This window comes from Bos indicus, chromosome 2 (genome assembly GCF_029378745.1).
Source record: "Bos indicus isolate NIAB-ARS_2022 breed Sahiwal x Tharparkar chromosome 2, NIAB-ARS_B.indTharparkar_mat_pri_1.0, whole genome shotgun sequence".
Taxonomy (NCBI): Eukaryota; Metazoa; Chordata; class Mammalia; order Artiodactyla; family Bovidae; genus Bos; species Bos indicus.
In genome coordinates this window covers 84,801,346-84,825,569 of record NC_091761.1, presented here as the reverse complement: position 1 = coordinate 84,825,569, position 24,224 = coordinate 84,801,346, and the positions used below count along the sequence as shown (strand labels likewise).

General features: G+C 41.1%; 1 protein-coding gene across 3 annotated transcripts in view; it reads left to right on the top strand.

Annotated features, from left to right (window-relative positions):
- HECW2 (HECT, C2 and WW domain containing E3 ubiquitin protein ligase 2) overlaps positions 1-24,224 on the top strand; it is a 449,303-nt gene that overhangs the window by 268,204 nt on the left and 156,875 nt on the right. For all 3 annotated transcript variants that reach the window (XM_070769675.1, XM_070769668.1, XM_070769682.1), the window contains one exon: positions 9,132-9,239. In XM_070769675.1, coding sequence (XP_070625776.1) covers positions 9,132-9,239 — 108 coding nt within the window. The remainder of the gene's footprint in view (positions 1-9,131; positions 9,240-24,224) is intronic.

The following is a 24,224-nucleotide window of genomic DNA, read 5'->3' as shown; positions in this document are numbered from 1 at the left end:
GACACTTGGGAAGCAAATGTATAGGAGATGTTGGTAAATCAGCTTATATAGAGATTTTGTTTAAGACAAGGTAAAACCATGTGGTTTTCATTAAGGGAAAGAGACAGTTTGTCATCTAATTAACCAAATCTGAGAAAGTTCTCTGAGCTACTGTACTCTATAATTAGTGAAAGAGAGTTTTGTGTAGTGTAATCTTATATGCCTGCTCCTTTATTCCTGGGTCCAAATACTTTGTTTTTCCCTTGGAGAAGCAGACTTAACATAAGTAGTTCTAGTATTAAAAACAAAATTAACTGGGGTAGCCCTAAAGAGTACAGCTGATCTTTGAACAACATGGGTTTGAATTACTCAGGTCTACTAATACTCAATTTTTTTCAGTATATACTGTAGTTCCACACGATCCATGGTTGGTTGAAATTGTGGATGTGAAACTACCTGTGGATAAGGAGGAACCCATTGAATATGCAGAGAGCTGACTATAGGTTGATTTTTGACTGCAGAGAGGGGCAGTTTGCCTAACCCCTGCTTTTGTTGAAGTTCCAGTTCAGTCGCTCAGTCGTGTCTGACTCTTTGTGACCCCATGAACCGCAGCACGCCAGGCCTCCCTGTCCATCACCAACTCCCGGAGTTCACCCAAACCCATGTCCATTGAGTCGGTGATGCCATCCAACCATCTCATCCTCTGTCATCCCCTTCTCCTCCTGCCCTCAATCTTTCCCAGCATCAGGGGCTTTTCAAATATGTCAGCTCTTCACATGAGGTAGCCAAAGTATTGGAGTTTCAGCTTCAGCATAAGTCCTTCCAATGAATATTCAGGACTGATCTCCTTTAGGATAGACTGGTTGGATCTCCTTGCAGTCCAAGGGACTCTCAAGAGTCTTCTCCAACACCACAGTTCAAAAGCTTCAATTCTTCAGCACTCAGCTTTCTTTATAGTCCAACTCTCACATCCATACATGACCACAGGAAAAACCATAGCCTTGACTAGACGGACCTTTGTTGACAAAGTAATGTCTCTGCTTTTCAATATGCTGTCTAGGTTGGTTATAACTTTCCTTCCAAGGAGTAAGCATCTTTTAATTTCATGGCTGCAATCACCATCTGCAGTGATTTTGGAGCCCAGAAAAATAAAGTCTGCCACTGTTTCCACTGTTTCCCCATCTATTTCCCATGAAGTGATGGGACCAGATAACATGATCTTCGTTTTCTGAATGTTGAGCTTTAAGCCAACTTTTTCACTGTCCTCTTTCACCTTCATCAAGAGGCTCTTTAGTTCTTCTTCACTTTCTGCCATAAGGGTGGTATCATCTGCGTATCTGAGGTTATTGATATTTCTCCCAGCAATCTTGATTCCAGCTTGTGCTTCTTCTAGCCCAGCATTTCTCATGATGTACTCTGCATATAAGGTAAATAAGCAGGGTGACAATATACAGCCTTGACATACTCCTTTTCCTGTTTGGAACCAGTCTGTTGTTCCATGCCCAGTTCTTACTCTTGCTTCCTGACCTGCATACAGGTTTCTCAAGAGGCAGGTCAGGTGGTCTGGTTTCCCCACTCTTTCAGAATTTCCCACAGTTTATTGCGATCCACACATTCAAAGGCTTTGGCATAGTCAATAAAGCAGAAATTGATGTTTTTCTGGAACTCTGTTACTTTTTTGATGATCCATTGGATGTTGGCAATTTGATCTCTGGTTCCTCTGCCTTTGTTGAAGGGCTAACTGTAATTTTAAAAAAACAGTAAATGAAATCAGTTGGGAAATATCATGGATTGCTAAAATAAGGCAAGAGTAAAGATTTTTAAGAATTCTCTTGATTATGATCCCAAAATATTCACAAATAGGTTTGAAAATTTTATTAGAAGGATTTTAGGGCTTTTGGGGTGTGCGCTATGCCTATATATTTAGAGAAAATGTACTGCCAACTAGATTTATAAGAGAACAAAGAATACGTAAGAAACATGAGTAGGCAAGCTTTATATAAACTCTGCCAAACCATTTAGAGAAGAATATTTAAGTACATGCATTAAACATCTCCAATGTTTTTATGATTATATTCCAGCTAGAAAGTTACCTAAATATCTAGAATATACACTCCGAGAATATAAACTTCATTTGTAACTGTAACAGACACTTTAATCTTGGTAGGAAGGAAAATAAGAATGTGAATGAGAAAAGGGGCAAGGAGCAAAAGCAGGAAAATATACTGCATGGAGGCTGAGGTGTTTCTAAGTTGGGAGGAAGAATCTAATGGTCAAGGTGAGAGGAGGTGCTGATAGAAGTGTTTGAGTCAAGGGCACCACCATTATTGCCTAGAACTCTGGGCAAGAAATAAGATATGGGTACAGAAAAGATGACAGTAGGGAGATGGAGAAACCAGGGAGATGGGGGCTCATATCGTATGTTCTGGATGTTGTAGAATGCACGGTACCTTGCTCTAAGTCATAGGGTAAAAATTAGAGGATATGAGGACAGATGTACACAGTTCTTAACAGAAATGGGGAAGGGAAGTGGCCAGGTATAAACAGAACAATTGATAATTGAGTTTAAAGAGCAATGGCATTTATTTGATCTCTCAGAATCTTTGGTGAATTAATGGAAGAAATAGATGTATATATTATATCTATATGATAACATCTAGGGAATTTAGAACCCTTTCTTTGGTATAGTATTTTATATTCAATTATTTTTCTTCTTTGGAGTAGAGGCGTTTAAGAAAGATTAAATTGCCTAAAATAGATGTTAAATGAGGGTAAAGAAAAACAAGTTACACAATCTGGGAAAAAATATTCTGTCCTCAAATATCCATGAAAAGCAGATCTGAGCAGAGAACCACAGTCACTAAGAAGGTGTTCTTTGGCTAGGTGAGAACGGATTGCAACCTAATTGAAGGTGTTTACCGACTTTAAAACCGACTTTTAAAACTTTTAAAAAGTTTTAGTCTGAAGGACAAATTAAAATCAGTGTTCTTGAAACAAAGACAAAGGATGAGTCATCTATTTAGGTTTTAGAATGGTGCCGCCAGGCTGGCCAGAGTTCTGCTGTCTCATGGCAGTGGGAGCTGGAGCTGTGGAGGTTGTGAACCCTACTGTAAAATACTGTGACCCTACTCTGTGACCCTACACTGGCTTATTTCTAGGAATTTTATATCTTCAGTTAAGAGTAACTGTCACTCAATGTCAAGAGTGCTACTGTCTGTCAGGGATGATGAATTATCAGAAATATAATCTCATCAGAGAAAATTTTCCATGTAGAATAGCCAGAATATTAACCAACTTGGGTAACTTCTACGTGACAGACACTATGCATGGTGGGAATAAGACCTTCCCCATGAAGGTTTACAGGATTGTTTGTCACTATGACATTTGGGGCTTAAAAGAAAAGAGCAGACCCATCAAGCATCTGCTCTGGGCCTTTTCATCCTAATTCTGATTCATTTCCCATCATATATGGGACGTTTGAGTTCCTTATGAGTCTGAATGATCATGGTACCTTTTCAACATTTTGCTTCCAGAGACTAGGCTTTATTTCTTTAAATATCATAAATTTAACCAAATCGAGTCGTCCATATTGCCTATAAACCAACGATAGGAGCTAAAGTCAGAGATATATGGTTTATGCTAACCCATGAGCTGGTAGGTGATTTGAACACCTTACTCTAGGTCTCTTTCTTGGTTAAGGGTCTGAGGAGGAAGCACCCATAACTTGTTCTCCCTTATTTCTGACTTCTGAGACCAAGGGAGGATATTCATGCAGTGCAGTATTTCTACCTCGAAGTGAATATAATAGGCAAAGAAAAAGTTACTAGTGGCTCTTTTTGGAACAGGAGATGCTGGCACTGGTTCTCTGACATGATTCTCCTCCAGGGAACATGTAAAGGGTTGTGTCAAGCCCCAGGAATCACTTCTGTGTGGAGATAAGTCCTCTTATGATAATTCTCATCTCATTACCCCCACCCTCCCCTCTGTTTCTGCTCTTCAGTGCTCCATCTCCCTAGGGTTAATATGTCAGAAGTGTATACTTGGTTTGGCTTAACTGATGGCTTGGGAGAAAAAGTTTAGTAATAGTAGAAGTGACAACCCTCTTACGGTGAGGTCACACTTTAAGACGTATAATTTTGTGGAAGTTGCATTTTATCATTGTGATCCTAAAATGAGATTTGTTGTTGCCTGTCTTTCCTGAGGCCTCAAGAGGAAACTGACACAACAGTATTTTCAGAAAACTTCTCATGTGCATGGCTGTCTGGCATTTTGAACAGTTGGACGGACACCTTCTACTCCCTGTGCCTGTGTTCTGCTCCCCTCAGGGTCCAGCTTCCTGAAGCCTTCCATGTGACCAACAGCTAGTACAATACATCTGTTTGTGAAAACATGAGAGTCTCTGTTCCTATGCAAGCAACTTTGCCCATTAAAGTATGTTTTAGAGAAGAAGCTACCTTTGTTGTCTAAACTGGAGAAGTGATACAGTCTCAGTGATTCTGGTTCAAGTCAGGCCTCATGGGTCTAAATCACTGAATGACTTTTAGGATGGTAATTGTGTCTGTTAGGAATTTTGTTCGGCCACAAATGACAGAAACCCAACCACAGGGGCTTAAATAACTAGGAATTTATTTTTGCCTCAGTAGCAAGAAGTCTGAGGGCCATTCAGGGTTCAAAGGATCATCATGGATGTTTCTAGCTTCTTCCTCTGTCATCCTTAGCTTGTGGCTCTCATCTAAGGAGAGAGGAGGTGGGAGGGGAGAGCAAAAAGATTATTGAGTGTCCTCTTATCAATCTTAATAATAATAGCTCCCCAGAAGTCCCACCCAGTAGAATTCAACCCACATGCACTGGCCACATGCCACCCTTAGCTGCATTTAAGGGTAACTATTTTAACTGGGTACATTGTTACCTTGGACAGAATTGGGGTTCAGTTGACAAAGAAGAGGCTCAAGGGAGAGGCAGTGAGCAGCATCTGCCCCGAGGAGCCACATGCCATCTTTCAAATCAGTTTTAGGTGATACTTGAGTGCCTTCTAAATATCAGTGTGGTTGTATTTCTGTGATGGAATGGAGTGGATTGCCTTGTGTTGTTTTTCTGAAAGGAGGTGACACTGCTTCTTGGCCTTTCACCGTAAAGAATCTTTGACTTATGCTGTGTTGAGTACAGACAGCAGAAAGGACCACTCCTCCCAGACCTCTTCGACTTCTCAATGTCATAAAACCAGTGGGCTCCAAGGGAAACCACAGACAGAAATCCCTCAGAGCTGGATTATCTGACCCCTCCCGTGGACCACCGTCTGTTTCTTTTATGCTCTTAAGAATTGAGGTTTTTATTCTCAGGACTATGCATTGGACTTTGAACCTGTTTTCTACTTTTCCTGTTTTAGTGGATCACTGACTTCACCCTGTCTGCTTAATTTCAGCTCTCAGTTAAAGTGTATGCCTAATCTTCCCTCCTAGGAAAGAGGTTTGGGGATGAAAATGAGGTGCATCTGACTTTAAGAGCCAGTGTCTCTGCGCACACACTTGTGTGCCTGTAAAACTCTGAATGGTCTCTTTGTCACATTCTTAGTTTCATTTCCTATTCCAGGACCTTAGGACCGAGCTTCAAACTAGTGTGATGTGAGCAAGTTAAAGAACATGAATCCCTTCTGCCTTCATGGTGGGGCAGAGCCTGGGGCAGCCAGAGTACCCCTGCCATCAACTTAACGTGGTCAATGTCTCTTTCATGTACCCCGGTGTATCCTACAAATATGACCATTTTCTTAGTGCCATGAAGTCAGAGAGCTTAGAGACAATGCTGCTTTCAGGCCTATTCTTTGGATCTGTCCTTTCTGTCCTTCTTCCTCTTTCCTTTTCTTATGTTGTGTCAAGGTAACCCACTGCTGACCATTGTGAACAATTATCTCAGCCAACGTGCTGACTTGCTTGGTATTTCCTAAACACTATCCATGGCAAACCTGTGCTGTGTCTTGACTCAGTTTCCTAGCTTAATATCCCCTCTCTTAACCCCATCTTGATTCTCTTGTATTCTATCAGCTTAGCTCTTCATCTTTTTCTTTTTAATATAAAATTTTATAGACAGGAGCTCATCCAATCTCTTTTTGTGTGTCATCTCATTGCTGGTTGATGAACAATCATACTCTTTGTTCTTTGCAGTTTTGTCTTTTGGCACTTTAGTGACCAACCTGGCTAAGCCCAGACAGCCATTTACTTTCCACCTGCCCACTCTTCTCCCTAGTTCTCCCTTGTAAATGCAAGTCATTAAATAAGTCATTATGAATCAGTTCAGTTCAGTCACTCAGTTGTGTCCTACTCTTTGTGACCCCATGGACTGCAGCACGCCATGCTTCCCTGCCATCACCAACTCCTGGAGCTCACTCAAACTCACGTCCATCGAGTTGGTGATACCATTGAAACATCTCATCCTTTGTCATCTGCTTTTCCTCCTGCTTTCAATCTTGTCCAGCATTAGGGATTTTTCCATGAATCAGTTCTTCGCATCAGTTGTCCAAAGTATTGGAGTTTCAGCTCCACCATCAGTCCTTCCAATGAATATTCACGACTGATTTCCTTTAGGATTGACTGATTGGATCTCCTTGCAGTCCAAGGGACTCTCAAGAGTCTTCTCCAACACCACAGTTCAAAAGCATCAATTCTTTGGTGCTCAGCTTTCTTTATAGTCCAACTCTCATATCCATACATGACTCGGAAAAACAATAGCTTTGACTAGATGGACCTTTGTTGGCAAAGTAATGTCTCTGCTTTTTAATATACTGTCTAGGTTGGTCATAACTTTCCTTCTAAGGAGTAAGTGTCTTTTAATTTCATGGCTGCAATCACCATCTTCAGTGATTTTGAAGCCCAGAAAAATAAAGTCTGACACTGTTTCCACTGTTTCCCCATCTATTTCCCATGAAGTGATGAGACCGGATGCCATGATCTTCGTTTTCTGCATGTTGAGTTTTAAGCCGGCTTTTTCACTCTCCTCTTTCACTTCCATCAAGAGGCTCTTTTGTTCTTCTTTGCTTTCTTCCATAAGGGTGGTATCATCTGTATATCTGAGGTTACTGATATTTCTCCTGGCAATCTTGATTCCAGCTTGTGCTTTATCCAGCCCGGCATTTCACATGATGTGCTCTGCATATAAGTTAAGTAAGCAGGGTGACAATATACAGCCTTGATACTCCTTTCCTGATTTGGAACCAGTTTGTTGTTCCACGTCCAGTTCTAAGTGTTGCTTCTTGACCTGCGTATAGATTTCTCAGGAGGCAGGTCAGTTGGTCTGGTATTCCCGTCTCTTGAAGAATTTTCCACAGTTTGTTGTGATCCACACAATCAAAGGCTTTGCCATAGTCAATAAAGCAGAGGTAGATATTTTTCTGGAACTCTCTTGCTTTTTTATGATCCAACGGATGTTGGCAATTTGATCTCTAGTTCCTCTGCTTTTTCTAAATCCGGCTTGAATATCTGGAAATTCAAGGTTCACGTACTGTTGACGCCTGGCTTTGAGGATTTGAGCATTCCTTTGCTAGCATGTGAGATGAGTGCAGTTGTGTGGTAGTTTGAACCTTATTTGGCCTTGCATTTCTTTGGGATTGGAATGAAAACTGATCTTTCCAGTCCTGTGGCCACTGCTGAGTTTTCCAAATTTGCTGGCAGATTGAGTGTGACATGTTCACAGCATCATCTTTCAGGATTTGAAATAGCTCAACTGGAATTCCATCATCTCCACTAGCTTTGTTCATAGTGATGCTTCCTAAGGCCCGCTTGACTTCACATTCCTGGATGTCTAGGTGAGTGATCACACCATTGTGATTATCTGGGTCTTGAAGATCTTTTTTGTATAGTTCTTCTGTGCATTCTTGCCATCTCTTGTTAATATCTTCTGCTTTTGTTAGGTCCATACCATTTCTGTCCTTTATCGAGCCCATCTTTGCATGAAATGTTCCCTTGGTATCTCTAATTTTCTTGAAGAGATGTCTAGTCTTTCCCATTCTATTGCTTTCCTCTATTTCTTTGCATTGATCGCTGAGGAAGGCTTTCTTATCTCTCCTTGCTGTTCTTTGGAACTCCGCATTCAGATGTCTATATCTTTCCTTTTCCCCTTTGTCTTAGCTTCTTTTCTTTTCTCAGCTCTTTGTAAGGCCTCCTCAGACAGCCATTTTGCCTTTTTGCATTTTTTTTTTCCCTTGGGGATGGTCTTGATCACTGTCTCCTGTACAATGTCATGAACCTCCGTCCATAGTTCTTCAGGCACTGTGTTATCAGATCTAATCCCTTGAATCTGTTTGTCACGTCCACTGTCAAATTGTAAGGGATTTGATTTAGGTCATACCTGAATGGTCTAGTGGTTTTCCCTACTTTCTTCAATTTAAGTTTGAATTTGTCAATAAGGAGTTCATGATCTGAGCCACAGTCAGCTCCCAGTCTTGTTTTTTCTGACTGTATAGAGCTTCTCTATCTTTGCCTGCAAAGAATTTTGGTATTGACCATCTGGTAATGTCCATGTGCAGAGTCTTCTGTTGTGTTGTTGGAAGAGGGTGTTTGTTAAGACCAGTGCGTTCTCTTAGCAAAACTCTGTTAGCCTTTGTCCTGCTTCATTCTGTACTTCAAGGCCAGATTTGCCTGTTACTCCAGGTATCTCTTGATTTCCTACTTTTGCATTCCAGTACCCTGTGATGCACTGCTGACCCATAGCTCCACAGGAGACACTCAAACACTCAAAGACAGGTCTGGCTCAGTCTCTGTGGAGTCTCCTGGTGTGCACAAGATTTTAGTTTGAGTTCTCTGAGCATTTCTGTTGGGTATGGGGTTTGATTCTAAACACAGTTTCATTCCTCCTACCATTTTGCTTGGGCTTCTCCTTTGCCCTTGGATGTAGGGTATATTTTTTTTTGGTGGGGTCCAACATTCTCCTATTGACGATTGTTCACCAGTGAGTTGTAATTTTGGAGTTCTCACAGGAGAAGATGAGCTCATGTCCTTCTACTCTGCCATCTTAAATAACCAACCGTCATTAACAATAGTGTTCATTAATATTTCCCTCTTTACTTTTTTCCATTTATTTTAGAACTCATACTACATGTTTGAACTAAGGAAAGACAAAGAAGTTAAATTATAAGCTTAAAAGTATTCATTTGGTTTTTCCAGATGAGAATTCTCCAGCCAACTTCTGGGATTCTAAAAACAGGGGTGTGACTGGAACACAAAAAGGACAAATTGTATGGAGAATTGAGCCTGGGCCCTATTTCATGGAGCGTAAGTACCTAAGTGTTAACATAAGTTTGTATTTGAACATTTCAGAAATATGCAGAAATCTATGAAGTCTTTTATGAATTTTATTGTAAAAGTTTTTGATTCTTATTTATAAATATATGCCATGTCACCCCAAACTGTAAAATATATTCTTTTGAGAAATATTCATTAGAGAATGTAACTATGGTTTGAAAAAACTGTATGTATGTCTCTAGATGTGTGTGCATATAACATATATCTGATGAATGTATGGTATATAAATTCTGTGATTATTTTGTTACACATTTTATATACCCTTGTTCTTCATTTATAATTAATACTATATTAATTTCAAAGGGCAGAAAGGATAATTCAAGATTTCAGTTAATTTAAGAATTTTATTTGCCTCTAGGATACTTCACTATTATTTTTCCCAACAGAAGAATAAGTTTTGCTTTTGGGTCTTGGTCTTTCCAAGTGTAGATGAGATAATCTGGGGCACATTACCATAGAAGTCATTTACTAGGCATCAGAGATTGGCTGCAAATATCCATTACCCAGTTGATTTGATGTTATATTTATTTATAAACACACATCCTATGTGCAGTACTTCTATATAGTTATATATATATGTATATGTATATACACACATAGCACATGTATACATATAAATGATTTACTGGTCTGTCCAGGTTAACTTCTACATTTACAGAGTTTATTTTTCTGCAGTAGAAAAAACTGAGCTCTTTAAAATGTTTCTGAGCTGTTTAACTCCATAGTAAGAATTAAGTTTTCTATATGGAATTTAATATAAGAAAGAGAATATACTGGTACCAGAGATACTGGTACTTAAGAATGATACCTCAGTTCAGTTAAGTCACTCAGTCACGTCTGACTCTTTGCAACCCCACGGACTGCAGCAGGCCAGGCTTCCCTGTCCATCACTAACTCCCAGAACTTACTCAAACTCATGTCCATTTAGTCAGTGATGCTATCCAACTATCCCATCCTCTGTTGTCCCCTTCTCCTCCTGCCTTCAATCTTTCCCAGCATCAGGGTCTTTTCCAGTGAGTCAGTTATTTGCATCAGGTGGCCAAAGTATTCGATTTTCAGCTTCAGCATCAGTTCTTCCAGTGAATATTCAGGACTGATTTCCTTTAGGATGGACTAGTTGGATCTCAGTTTGATTAAAAACGGAAACCTGCTGTAAGCATATCTGTTTTGAAGCATGTAAACTTCTGTAATATAAAAAGTCATTTAAAATATTAACAGCTATTATTTTTGAATTGCCTTTAAAGATATCAGATAATTTGTTTGACCATTTTACTGGTAGGTCAGCATTTCACAGCTTTCTCTAATCCCACTTGTGCCCTATAAGGAGTGTCTTTTTCTTCAGAGTTCAATTTCTGGTTTGTTTTTAAACCTTATGTGTAATGTGGTTGTTAAGAGAAAATGTTCATCATGTAACAGTAGGTGAGGGGTGTGGGAAGCAGATATATGAAGCATTAGTTCAGTTGCTCAGTCACGTCCAACTCTTTGGAACTCCATGGACTGAAGCACACCAGGCTTCCCTGTCCATCAACAACCCCCGGAGCCTACTCAAACTCATGTCCATTGCATCGGTGATGCTGTCCAACCATCTCATCCTCTCCTAGCTAATACAACATGTACGAAAAAGTCTCGGAGATTCACCAAAGTGTGAACAACGGTTGTATCTGGGAGGTGAGATTATGGGCGATTTGTTTTTATTGCCTTATTTTTCATCTTTACTTTCTGACACTAGTCCAGCTGCTGTCTCTAAGTAATGAGAAGCATAAGTGATAAAAGAATCTGGTAAAAAGTGGAATGGGAAGTAGCTGGGTTTACTTTCAATGTGATTCCTCCTTTGAAAAGATCCCTGGGCTTAAGAGGCTGATCTAGCTGAGAAATACTGCCAATTGAACTTCAGGGAAAACCTTCCTGTTGGCTCTAAAATGCTGATGACTTCTAGGAATGATTGCCTTTTGATGGAGTGTGCAGATTCCCATTATGAGACTTATGTGAACACCTGGGAAGAGGTCAGTGCCACATGCTGCTGTAATTTGGAACATTAAAAAAAAACCCCATTTACAGAATATCCCACTTGCCATGATTGATTTTCTTTCTCCATGAAGTGTGAATTAGAGATTTGTAATGTCCTGGCTGATTAGGATATAGTGAGCATCTCTGTCTTGACAAATGTCTTTCTTTACATCTCACTGTTAATGTTTAGCAGAAGTGGGCTTGACATTGAAGTTAGGAATTGGGAATGCTTTTGGTTTTCTCTTCTACTTTAGCATTTCCACCTTAATTCTTCACACAGTGAGGGTATTATGCAGCATGATTGTGAAACTGGAAATATTCATTAATACCTTTTTAAGGACTGAGTAAAGCTATATAAGTTAAAGTGAAAGTGAATAGAAAGTACAGAACAATTTGGCTTTAGAATAAGCTTATCTTCATTCATCAGAATGGGGTCTCCCCCAGGACACATTTCTATCCCTTTGAAATCCATTCGGTGTAAAAATCTCAGGTGTTATTTATATCAGTGCTTAGAAGTGTAGTCCATGTCTTTTAGACGTCATTTTTTTTTTTATTCCATGTCTAGCTTGAGCAGATCCAGGGGGACTTCCCAGCATAATGAAGTTATGTATGAATCTCTGGAGATAATAGTGTGAAACGTAAAAAAAAAAAAAATTGGGATTGGGGAATGGGTTAACCATATCTATGTTTTCAACCTCTGATCTTGAAAACTTATGACGTTAAAAACTTTTGCTTTCATCTTCAGAAAGAACATTTATCTTTAGCTAATCAGAAGTCCAAGTAAAGTAAAATTCTCTGAAAATTGACTTAAGTTTGTGGGCAAACCTGGGTTTGAGCACTATTTAGGCTGTTTCTGAAAGTAAAGATGGCTTTTGTTTATCTGGACAAACCTCCAGAGGAGGCAGATGACCCAGACTTACAGGGCCCACTGGGATGAATTTGAAGGACAAAGACAGGTTTAATTTTAGGTAAATGACCTTCCTAGACATTGGAGAGGACGAGCCACTTCATGTGCGCTCACTTGTCACAAGACTGTCAGAATTCCTCAAATGAGGTCATGCTCATGGAAAATGAATGGATCACCTGTGCAATGTATATTCTTGAGTTTTGACATCTAAGAGGTTTCAAAAATTGTTTTGGCATGTTAGAACATCTATTTTATTCTATGTAGTCTTTCATAGACTTTGGTCATTCATTCATTCAGACCTGCTTTTTGTCCTTCCTTCATCCCTTCCATTTATTTGTTCATTATGTCCCCAGCCATCATGAAGTATTTGGTTAAGTCCAACTTTTTGCCAGGCATCATTCAAGAACTCACTAAGTCCTGGATCAGTATGAGCTTAGAAATAGTCAACTACATTGCTGTGTACTGAACTGAACTGCTTTGTGATCATTAATGATGATAACAGAACATTGCTATTTGTAAAAGTTATCTAGTATTTTCACATATCGTATCTGTCTCAGCCCTGGGAAGTAGATAGGATTAGGAAGCTGTGCAGTATGGATGCATGTGGCTTGTGTAAGTGACACCCTCACCTCTGATTGGCATTCAAGTTTGAAACAGAGCCTTTGTGGGTGGCTTTTTAATGGGTGGGGGAGCCTCAGCTTTTTATTTGTATTGTCGGAGCCCCTGCTATAACTTTCTCCTTTGCTAAGCCCTTTTCAACTGACGTCAGAAGGGCCTTTTTGCCCCTTAGAGAGATTTGGCTCTTTTCATGCTCTACGAGCATACTTATGTTTTAGTTCCAGTGACTTCTCTCATCCTGTTAGGATGTGCCACATTTCACTGATGCAGTCTGTCTTTGATATTCAAGATTGTTTTTTTGAGCTTAAGCACGGGAAGCCCTGGTTCTTTCAGGCTGCATGCTGTTGCTTAGTCACCAAGTCTGGTCTGACTCTTTTGTGACCCCATGGACTGTAACCTGCCAGGCTCCTCTATCCATAGGATTTCTCAGGCAGGAGTACTGGAGTGGGTTGTCATTTCCTTTTCCAGCGCATCTTCTACACCTAGTACTCTTTACCGTTGAGCCACGAGGAAAGTCTTCTGGCTGCATTTGCTCTCATTAAAGAGATGATGATGCAGTAACATATAACCAAGTGAGCACGTCACTAGAACTATGGGTGAATTTTGTCAAAAGCATGAGAATTGGAATGTGTTTACTCTTTTTCAACTTGTGGCCTCTGAATAAAAGAGCCTATCAATAGGAATCATAATATTAAGAATTTATTAAAAGCACAATGGCAGTGGTTAAAATCTTGTTTTCTGAATTATTGCAATTAGCTTGATTTTTTTTAATGTTTTTTTTTAATTTTATTTTATTTTTAAACTTTACATAATTGTATTAGTTTTGCCAAATATCAAAATGAATCCGCCACAGGTATACATGTGTTCCCCATCCTAGACCCTCCTCCCTCCTCCCTCCCCATACCATCCCGCTGGGTCGTCCCAGTGCACTAGCCCCAAGCATCCAGTATTGTGCATTGAACCTGGACTGGCAACTCGTTTCTTACATGATATTTTACATGTTTCAATGTCATTCTCCCAAATCTTCCCACCCTCTCCCTCTCCCACAGAGTCCATAAGACCGTTCTATACATCAGTGTCTCTTTTGCTGTCTCATACACCGGGTTATTGTTACCATCTTTCTAAATTCCATATATATGCGTTAGTATACTGTATTTATGTTTTTCCTTCTGGCTTACTTCACTCTGTATAATAGGCTCCAGTTTCATCCGCCTCATTAGAACTGATTCAAATGTATTCTTTTTAATGGCTGAGTAATACTCCATTGTGTATATGTACCACTGCTTTCTTATCCATTCATCTGCTGATGGACATCTAGGTTGCTTCCATGTCCTGGCTATTATAAACAGTGCTGCGATGAACATTGGGGTACACGTGTCTCTTTCCCTTCTGGTTTCCTCAGTGTGTATGCCCAGCAGTGGGATTGCTGGATCATAAGGCAGTTCTATTTCCAGTTTTTTAAGGAATCTCCACACTGTTCTCCATAGTGGCTGTACTAGTTTGCATTCCCACCAACAGTGTAAGAGGGTTCCCTTTTCTCCACACCCTCTCCAGCATTTATTATTTGTAGACTTTTGGATCGCAGCCATTCTGACTGGTGTGAAATGGTATCCCGGACGAGCCCCCAAGATGAAAGGTTGTTGTTTGGACCTCCATGTGGGCAGTTTGAATCCCAGTTTGGAGTCCCAGGTACGGGGGCAAAGTAAGAGGACAGGAGGGAGCTGAAGATTTCACGCCCAAATCTATACCCTTAGGACATAAGTCTGGCATATTTCACAGAGAGAAAAAGGGCAACACATATGCTACTTCTACCCATTTTCCTTGTTCCTTACAGAACCGGTCTAATTGTAGAACAGTATTATACTTAAGAGACCCTCCAACTGGCCACCGTTCGCCGTCCTCCAATGGATACTGTGGCCATGCAGTATCACATAGGAAGACCAGGTGTGTCTTCTTTAAGCCCTGGGGATCAAATCTATCCCAGTTTTTTAGGATACAGTTCAAAGGAGTGAGGCTGGAATTGTTAGCTCCCATCTGTAAGAGAGAAAAAAAGCGACCAGCGCCATTTTTTCTACCGGAGGCGTCCCTCCCTGCTCTAGATGGGGGTGTAGACAGACGTTACACCAAAAGCTTTTCCTTCCTGGTCGGACTTAGTCTGTCCCTTACCGACGCAGGTGCCGTACTCGTCCCTCCCGGTTCTACCACCGAGACGGGGTGGGGATGTACCAGGGGTAGACTTGATAGCATCCCTACTTGACGTCCAGCTCTTCACCCTTAACCTTGCTTGCCTCTGATGTCACCCGGGGTGAATCAGAGTAACCTTCCGGAATGCCTCCCAAGCTAAGACTACTAGGGGAAACATTTGTCACCTGAGTGCCTGTGCACGACCCGAGTATTTCCTGACCACAATAAGACTGACGCGAACATAAAACTGAGATATTCTTTTCAAGCATCACCACACCAGTATAACAGCCTCTTCTGATCCACTAAGAGCTGGCATTACCAAAGAAAAAAAACCCATCGCAGTCCCAATCTGAGTAACCTTTAACCTCAGAGATGTTCTGGGAGCTAGAGCTCCATCTAGCTTCCGAACTTTCGATTCCTAGCGAGGCTAGACACTTTCTTGACTACGAATCCAAGTTTGGGACCTAAGCCACAGTATACAATAACAGTATAGATCACAAGTCCCTTGAAAGTCTATGATCCGATAGATTAGGTTAGTACTTCTAATTCCCGAGGAGTTATGAAATGGTCAAAGAGACCGAAAAGTTTGACCGAGAAAGGAGAGTTCGGTCTACATGCTTTGCCCATTTCTGGTCGGTTCCCGAAGGAGACATTGGGTGCCTCTTGGCATTGGCAGGTCGGTATAACGCCCCGACAGGTTTCTGCCATAAGCCCTATGAGATCACCGTGGAACCGCAGAGCAGAGCTCCTTACTTGTTTCACGCAGGGCATGCCATTCATTCACACAAGCACACGGTAGAGTTAGTAAAGCATAGGAGAAAACGTGTTCGCTAAGAGAACAAAGAACTAAAGCTCCAAGCATCCTTACCTTGTCCTGAAGGATCCCGGACAAGCCCCCAAGATGAAAGGTTGTTGTTGAATCACGCGAATACACCAGGATTCTTGGCCCCCGGAGGAGAAGAATTCAATCCGGGGCCAGAGACGAGGATTGATCGCTCAGAGCTTTTGTGTAGTAAAGTTTTATTAAAGTATAAAGGAGATAGAGAAAGCTTCTGACATAGGCATCAGAAGGGGGCAGAAAGAGTACCCGTTTGCTAGTGTTAATAATGAGGTTATATAATCCAAAGAATGTCTGGAGGTTGTAAAGACCTCCTCCGACCTACTCCCATAATTTACATTTTAAGATAACACTGTCCTCAGGCAAGATACATCCTTGTAAAGACCAGGTATACTCCCATAATTAACATTTTAAAATAACAGAAGGTTGAATCCAAAGACTGTCCTTAGGCAGGATACATTATTGGTATATAATCCTAAGGAATGTGGAGAATGAAAAAAAGTTTGTCCTTTTTTCCTCCTTGAGAATTCCAGACCCCTCTCTCCTTGGGGACCCCTAGACTCCCTATCAACCTGCCTAGGAAATGACTCTCTCATTTTAAAAATTATTCCATTTTAATGAGATAGAAATGGCTAAACGAAGGACATTTCCATCCGTCTTTATGGTTCAAAATAGTCAACTTCTAAAACTTGAGGGAAATCCAGGTTTTCTAAAAAGGAGCAAGCTATTAATTACTTCCTAAGGGAATATTGAAGGTATTTAGTGTGGTAGATGATGTTTCAAAGATCCTAGTCTTTGAAACAAAATCATTTCTTGCAGAAAGTGTCTTGTAGAACCTTTTTTTTTCAAAGAAGGCTTGAAATGGAATCTTACACTAATGCCTAGGGTTAATGTAGCTGGTTGAGATTTCTTTTAAAAATCAGTTTTGAACAGATAACAGATGAAAAGAATATAATGTTAAAAAGACACAAAAAATGAAAGTAATCTCTCCCAACTTCATGCCCCAGTCACCAATTTCCCCTTTCCAAAGACAACCACTTTTACCAGTTTTATCTGATCTTTATAAAAATACTTTATTTATATATAAACTCAGAAGTATATTCTTTCTTTAAACAAGTGGTAGAATGATTGCTTTAAAATGCAATGTCATCATGGCACGATTACAGAAACTCCTTTACTGGGGAACAGGTTTAAGTTCTTTCCGCTTTCCCAGCCACTCCCAACAAGTACATAGTATCGTCTTTGGACAGTGATCACCCTTCCGTCTGTGGTGGACATGGAGTTGAGATGTCCTTGCTCTGGGGGACATCTTCATTTGTATTTATGGAAGCTGGTAAGTTAAAATTTTGATAATAAGAGGGCTTCTTTGTCTTATCAGCACTTGCTGCTGCTGCTGCTGCTAAGTCACTTCAGTCATGTCCAACTCTGTGCGACCCCATAGACGGCAGCCCACCAGGCTCCACTGTCCAGGCAAGAACACTGGAGTGGGTTGCCATTTCCTCCTCCAATGCATGAAAGTGAAAAGTGAAAGTGAAGTCGCTCAGTCACTTAGCTTAGCGCTACCCGTGGACTGCAGCCCACCAGGCTCCTCCATCCATGGGATTTTCCAGGCAAGAGTACTGGAGTAGGGTGCCATTGCCTTCTCTGCTTAGAGGCTGCTAAACCTTATTTTCATAACTTTATAAATAAACATGTCCAGAAGATTTTTAAAAGGGGCCAAAAAATGTTTCCGTGATCCATGACTGGCTTCAGCTGTTCAGAGGGGACCTGAGAGAGAGGAAGATGCCAGTTTCCTCTGAGGTGAGATCTGGTCCACCTGACTGTAGTTCCTTTTAGGTTAAAGTGGGAGGCCTCACTCTTCTCCTGGCTTACTGTCTCTGAGGCAACATGTTTAATGACGTGATTTTTTTGGAAGAAAATATTTTTGCCTTTTATAATCCAAAGGAACCACATAAAATATGTGTAGAAAGATATGTATATATTTCCCTCTCCAGAGTTTGAGGCAATTAGGGGTGATGTTGGGTTTCCCAAATGGTGGCACTAGTGGTAAAGAATCCACATGCAGTGCAGGAGACACAAGAGATGAGGGTTTGATCCTCAGGTCAGGAAGATCCCCTAGAGGAAGACATGGTAACCCACTCCAGTATTCTTGCCTGGAGAATCCCATGTAAGAGGAGCCTGGCAGGCTACAGTCCATGGGGTTGCACAGAGTCACACGACTGAGGTAACTTAGCATGCAGGGGTGATGTAGCTGTCACATCAAGCTGTGGAGAAACCCTTCTCAGGTAGAATGCTCCTTAGTTCATATCCTCCAGCTTTACTGCCTGTGAGCTGGGCTGGCCCTGTGACCAGTGGCTCCTGTCTTATCTGATGCTCTGTCATCATGCCTGGATTTGCTTTCACCTGTTCTTGCATCTGTTTCTCAGGAATAGCTTTCTGTTTCCTCTTGCAGTTGGAGGTTAAAATAGTAGCTAAAATAGAAACATGAACACCAGCTTCTCTCATCCACCCTCTTGAGTGTTCTCCCCAGATACTTCTTCTCATAGCTAAAATGTTCAGAGACATTTATCAAAATGCTGCTCTCACTTCCTCAAGAGGGGATGTTGTTTGGTTGCATCATTTTTTGTAATCTTGAATGACCTCCTCAAACACTACATAATATGTGAAGGTGAAACCTCCCACTCAGCATGAAATGTTCCTGTATTTTAGAGGCAGAAGGCTTCACTGCTGTCCTGCTGAAGGAGGTGGCTAGTTTCAGTCCAGATGAAAACAGCTAGTTCTGTCTGGTACTGGGTTTTTCTCCCTGGCAATTAGCTTATGCATTTGGTTTTGTAACAAGTGATCTGTGTAAATCCCCATGTCTTTACACCGAATCTTAAAGCATTATAAAGCTATCAGTTCTGTGGTTTTTGGTGACCATCTCCACAAAATCTGCAGTGCACAGTTCAGAATGAGTTTATCTTATACTTTCAGGGATTATAATTTATCTCGGGGGTTGGAGATTGTTGTTTTACCAAGGAATAAAATAGCACTTAAAACGAGTCAGCTGGCAAAGCTGGTCTGGTTATCAGATAAAAATAAGCAGCTACTTTTTTTGTCTGTTAGTTTCCTAGTCTCTTACCTCAGTTCAATTCGATTACTCAGTCGTGTCTGACTCTTTGCAGCCCCATGGACTGCAGCACACCAGACCTCCCTGTCTATCACCAACTCCCAGAGCCTACTCAAACTCATGTCCATTGAGTCAGTGATGCCATCCAACCATCTCATCCTCTGTCGTTCCCTTCTCTTGCCACCTTCAATCTTTCCCAGCATCAGGGTCTTTTCCAATGAGTCAGTTCTTCACATCAGGTGGCCAAAGTATTGGAGTTGCAGCTTCAGCATCAATCCTTCCAATGAGTATTCAGGACTGATTTCCTTTAGGATGGACTGGTTGGATCTCCTTGCAGTCCAAGGGACTCTCAAGAGTCTTCTCCAGCACCACAGTTCAAAAGCATCAATTCTTCAGCGCTTAGCTTTCTTTATGGTCCAACTCTCACATTCATACATGACTACTGGAAAAGCCATAGCCTTGACTAGATGGATCTTTGTTGGCAAAGTAATGTCTCTGCTTTTTAATATGCTGTCTAGGTTGGTCATAGCTTTTCTTCCAAGGAGCAAGCATCTTTTAATTTCATGTCTGCAGTCACCATCTGCTGTGATTTTGGAGCCTGCCCAAATGAGATCTGTCCTGTTTCCATTGTTTCCCCATCTATTTGCTATGAAGTGATGGGACCAGATGCCATGATCTTCATTTTCTGAATATTGAGTTTTAAGCCAACATTTTCACTGTCCTCTTTCACTTTCATCAAGAGGCTCTTTAGTTCTTCTTCGCTTTCTGCCATAAGGGTGGTGTTATCTGCATATCTGAGGTTATTGATATTTCTCCCGGCAATCTTGATTCCAGCTTGTGCTTCTTCCAGCACAGCATTTCTCATGATGTACTCTGCATATAAGTTAAATGACCAGGGTGACAATATACAGCCTTGACATCCTCCTTTCCCGATTTGGAACTAGTCTCTTGTTCCATGTCTGGTTCTAACTGTTGCTTCTTGACCTGCATACAGATTTCTCAGGAGGAAGGTCTGGTATTCCCATCTCTTGAAGAATTTTCCACAGTTTGTTGTGATCCACACAGTCAAAGGCTTTGGCATAGTCAATAAAGCAGAAATAGATGTTTTTCTGGAGCTCTGTTACCTAGCTGACTGTTAAAACTTTACAAAAGAGGAGGTGGTGTCCTAACTTGAGAAGCAGGGGGAAGATAATCTTGTAAAAATGCACTTCTCTTTATTGAAAAACAAACTGCTCACTCACTGGCTATTGATTGGATCTGTGAGGCACTGCTGCAGGCAGATTCACATGAGTAGAACATGATACTAATGAGCTCATGTCCACAGAATTCTCACCTTTTGCAGAGCTTGTTTCACTTTGACAGGCTTTGTGTGTATGACTTAGCTTTGTTCTTGCAGAATACATGCTATCATTTTTGGAGAAAATAAGTGGGAGAGTGATTTGCTGAACTGTGGTGTTGGAGAAGACTCTTGAGAGTCCCTTGGACTGCAAGGAGATCCAACCAGTCCATCCTAAAGGAAATCAGTCCTGAATATTCATTGCAAGGACTGATGCTGAAACTGAAGCTCCTATATTTTGGCCACCTGATGTGAACAGCTGACTTCTTAGAAAAGACCCTGATGCTTGGAAAGATTGAGAGCAGGAGGAGAAGGGGACAACAGAGAATGAGATAGTTGGATGGCATCACTGACTCTATGGTTGTGAGTTTGAGCAAGCTCCGGGAGTTGGCGATGTAAGGGAAGCCTGGCGTGCTGCAGTACATGGGGTTGCAAAGATTTGGACACGACTGAGTGACTGAATTGAACTGAACACAATTATTACTGTTTCTGAGATCATCAAAACCCAGTGTTAGTGCTCAGTCAAGTCATTAAGGGTTCCCAGGGAATTCCTGCCAAGGTCATCTTGCTGGCCCTCCAGCCAGCATGCTCATCCCTGGTCCCCTGCGCTTGCTGCTCCTCACTCCTCTCTCTCTCTCCCCTTGTTTCTCTCAGCTGAAGGTTTGATTTTGTTTGTTCTGTGAGGCCTTTCTGACTCCACCATGCCCTCACGAATCTTCTCCACAATCTCCACCCTTGTACCCTGGTACTCCGCCTTTTCATTGCTTGTCTTCTGGACTTTGTCACCTTAGCAGCTGCACCATGAAACACCTGCTAGACCAGACTCCTCTCTCCGATTCCTTCGCACAGAGTGCTGGGCACGGCTGAAAGCTTTCGCGTGATAATGCCAGCTGCATTCTCAATTACTGCATTGTGATTAATGTACATGAAAGATTCTATATTTTACCCCATAATATACCTTTTTTTTTTTTTTTTTGAGATTTAGTGTTTTTTAACTGATGGGAAAGAATAGTATTAGATTTTTATATATAATATTCCTGTATAGACCTAAAATAGGATTTTTCTTTAATTGTTGTATCTTTTTCTCAAAATAAGCAAACCAAATACTCTGTATGAGGACATTTGTTGCAGTTAGTAAAGTCAGTGCAATATTAACTTCCTTGGGAAATCACATTGAGTGGCCCCTTTAAATAATCCAGGGGACTCAGCTGAGAGAGGAATCCCACTCTCATAGGCTAGGACTCTCCTCTGGGCTCTGCCCTTCAGCACTGTTGCCTCTATTAAATGAAACCTTGGGAAAAAGACATCTCACAGTTAAACTTCAGTGTCTCACACTCTCTGTATGCAGAAAATTTCACTCGGTTCTACTCTTTGACATACATTGGCTTCATGGTAATTGTACTTTGTTTCCAAAAACAACAATTGGCATTTGTAGTCTTGTTATCAAGTTCAAATTATATAATATATGAATACCTATATATACATGCACATATATGTGTATATATCTGTAGTTATATCTAATATATATACACATAAACATACATACCTGTGGAGATATAGATGCATATTTACTGGTGGTTCCTCAGTCTGATCCTTGTCTAGTGACTTCATTGAACTCACTTGGGGAAAAGATTTTTTTTTTGGTTGGCTGGTGGAAGTGGTGAAATTTCAGTTGAGCTATTTCAAATCGTAAAAGATGATGATGCTGCACTCAATATGCCAGCAAATTTGGAAAACTCAGCAGTGGCCACAGGACTGGAAAAGATCAGTTTTCATTCCAATCCCAAAGAAACGCAATGCCAAAGAATGTTCAAACTACCAAACAATTGCACTCATCTCACACACTAGCAAAATAATGCTCAAAATTCACCAAGCAAGGCTTCAGCAATACATGAACCAAGAACTTCCAGATGTTCAACCTGGTTTTAGAAAAGGCAGAGGAACCAGATATCAAATTGCCAACATCTGTTGGATCATAGAAAAAGCAAGAGAGTTCCAGAAAAACATCTACTTCTGCCTCACTGACTATGCCAAGCCGTTGACTGTGTGGATCACAGCAAACTGTGGAAAATTCTTCAAGAAATGGGAATACAAGACCTTCCTCCTGAGAAATCTGTATGCAGGTTACAAAGCAACAATTAGAACCAGACATGGGACAACGACTGATTCCAAATTGTGAAAGGAGTGCATCAAGGCTGTATATTGTTACTCTGCTTAGTTAATTATATGCAGAGTACATCATGAGAAATGCCGGGCTGGATGAAGCACAAGCTGGAATCAAGATTGCTGGGAGAAGTATCAGTAACTTCAGATATGCAGATGACACCACCCTTAAGGCAGAAAGTGAAAAGGAACTAAAAAGCCTCTTGATGAAAGTGAAAGAGGAGAGTGAAAAAGTTGGCTTAAAGCTCAACATTAAGAAAACGAAGATCATGGCATCTGGTCCCATCACTTCATGGCAAATAGATTGTGAAACAATGGAAACAGTCAGAGGCCTCATTATAGGGGGCTCCAAACTCACTGTAGATTGTGACTGCAGACATGAAATTAAAAGATGCTTGCTCCTTGGAAGAAAAGCCATGACCAACCTAGACAGCATATTAAAAAGCAGAGACATTACTTTGCCAACAAAGATTCATCTAGTGAAAGCTAAGGTTTTTCCAGTAGTCATATATGGATGTGAAAGTTGGACCATAAAGAAAGCTGAGTGCCAAAGAATTGATGCTTTTTAACTGTGATGTTGGAGAAGACTCTTGAGAGTCCCTTGGACTACAAGGAGATCTAACCAGTCCATCCTAAAGAAAATCAGTCGTGAATATTCATTGGAAGGACTGATGCTGAAGCTGAAACTCGAATACTTTGGCCACCTGATGCGAAGAACTGACTCATTGGAAAAGACCCTGATGCTGGGAAAGATTGAAGGCAGGAGGAGAAGGAGATGACAGAGAGATGGTTGGATGGCATCACTGACTCAATGGATGTGATTTTGAGTAAGCTCTGAGAGTTGGTGATGGATAGGGGAGCCTGGCGTGCTGCAGTCCATGGTGGCGCAAAGAGTCGGACATGACTGAGCGGCTGAACTAAAATGTGCCAGGTCTTAGTTGTGGCATGTGGGATCTTGTTCCCTGACCAGGGATAGAACCCAGTCCCCCTGCATTGGGAGTACGCAATCTTAATTACTGGACCACCAGGGAAGTCCCAGAAAATTGAAATAATATAGGTTTCTGGGTTTTCTCACTGCAGAGTCACCTACAGGTTTCCTTCATACTTCTTAGTCTGCTTCTTTCTGTTTCCAATAACAGCTGCTGTCTGTCTTTATTGTAGAGGATAGGAGTGAAGGCTTTGGAATGGAACAGATAGGGTTTGAATCCTGACTCTGTCATTTTCTCTTTGACCATTAGCAAACCTCAACACTGTTTTAAAAAATTATGTTATTTTTAATTGAATGATAATTGCTTTGCAGTATTATGTTGATTTCTGCCAAACATCAACAAGAGTAAGCCATAGGTATACCCATGCCCCCTCCCTCCTGAACCTCCCTACCACCTTCCCCTCATCCCACACCTCTAGGCTGTTGCAGAGCCCTAGTTTGAGTTACCTGATCTGTACTATGGGGACAGGAATTTCTGCCTCCTGATGTGAGGGGTAAATAATAATGGGTGCAGAGATCCAACCTACATTTTGTCCATCAGGAGCTCCTCTGTTCTTATCTCTACACTGTATTTGGGATATTGTTTTTATGCACTGTTTTTCTAATATGTTTGGGCTGTTCTTAGAAATTTTCAGAGAAGCCTATAAAATCAAACAAGACTTGGTATAATCTATTGCCTCTGACTGGAAAAGGAGGGGTCATTCAGAGTCCCGAGTGTGATTTGCCTAGAAGCAGCCTGTTGAATTTCCTCAGGTGAGGCCCAAAGGACTTGTTTCTGCATTTAAATTATTGTTCTTCTCCAATC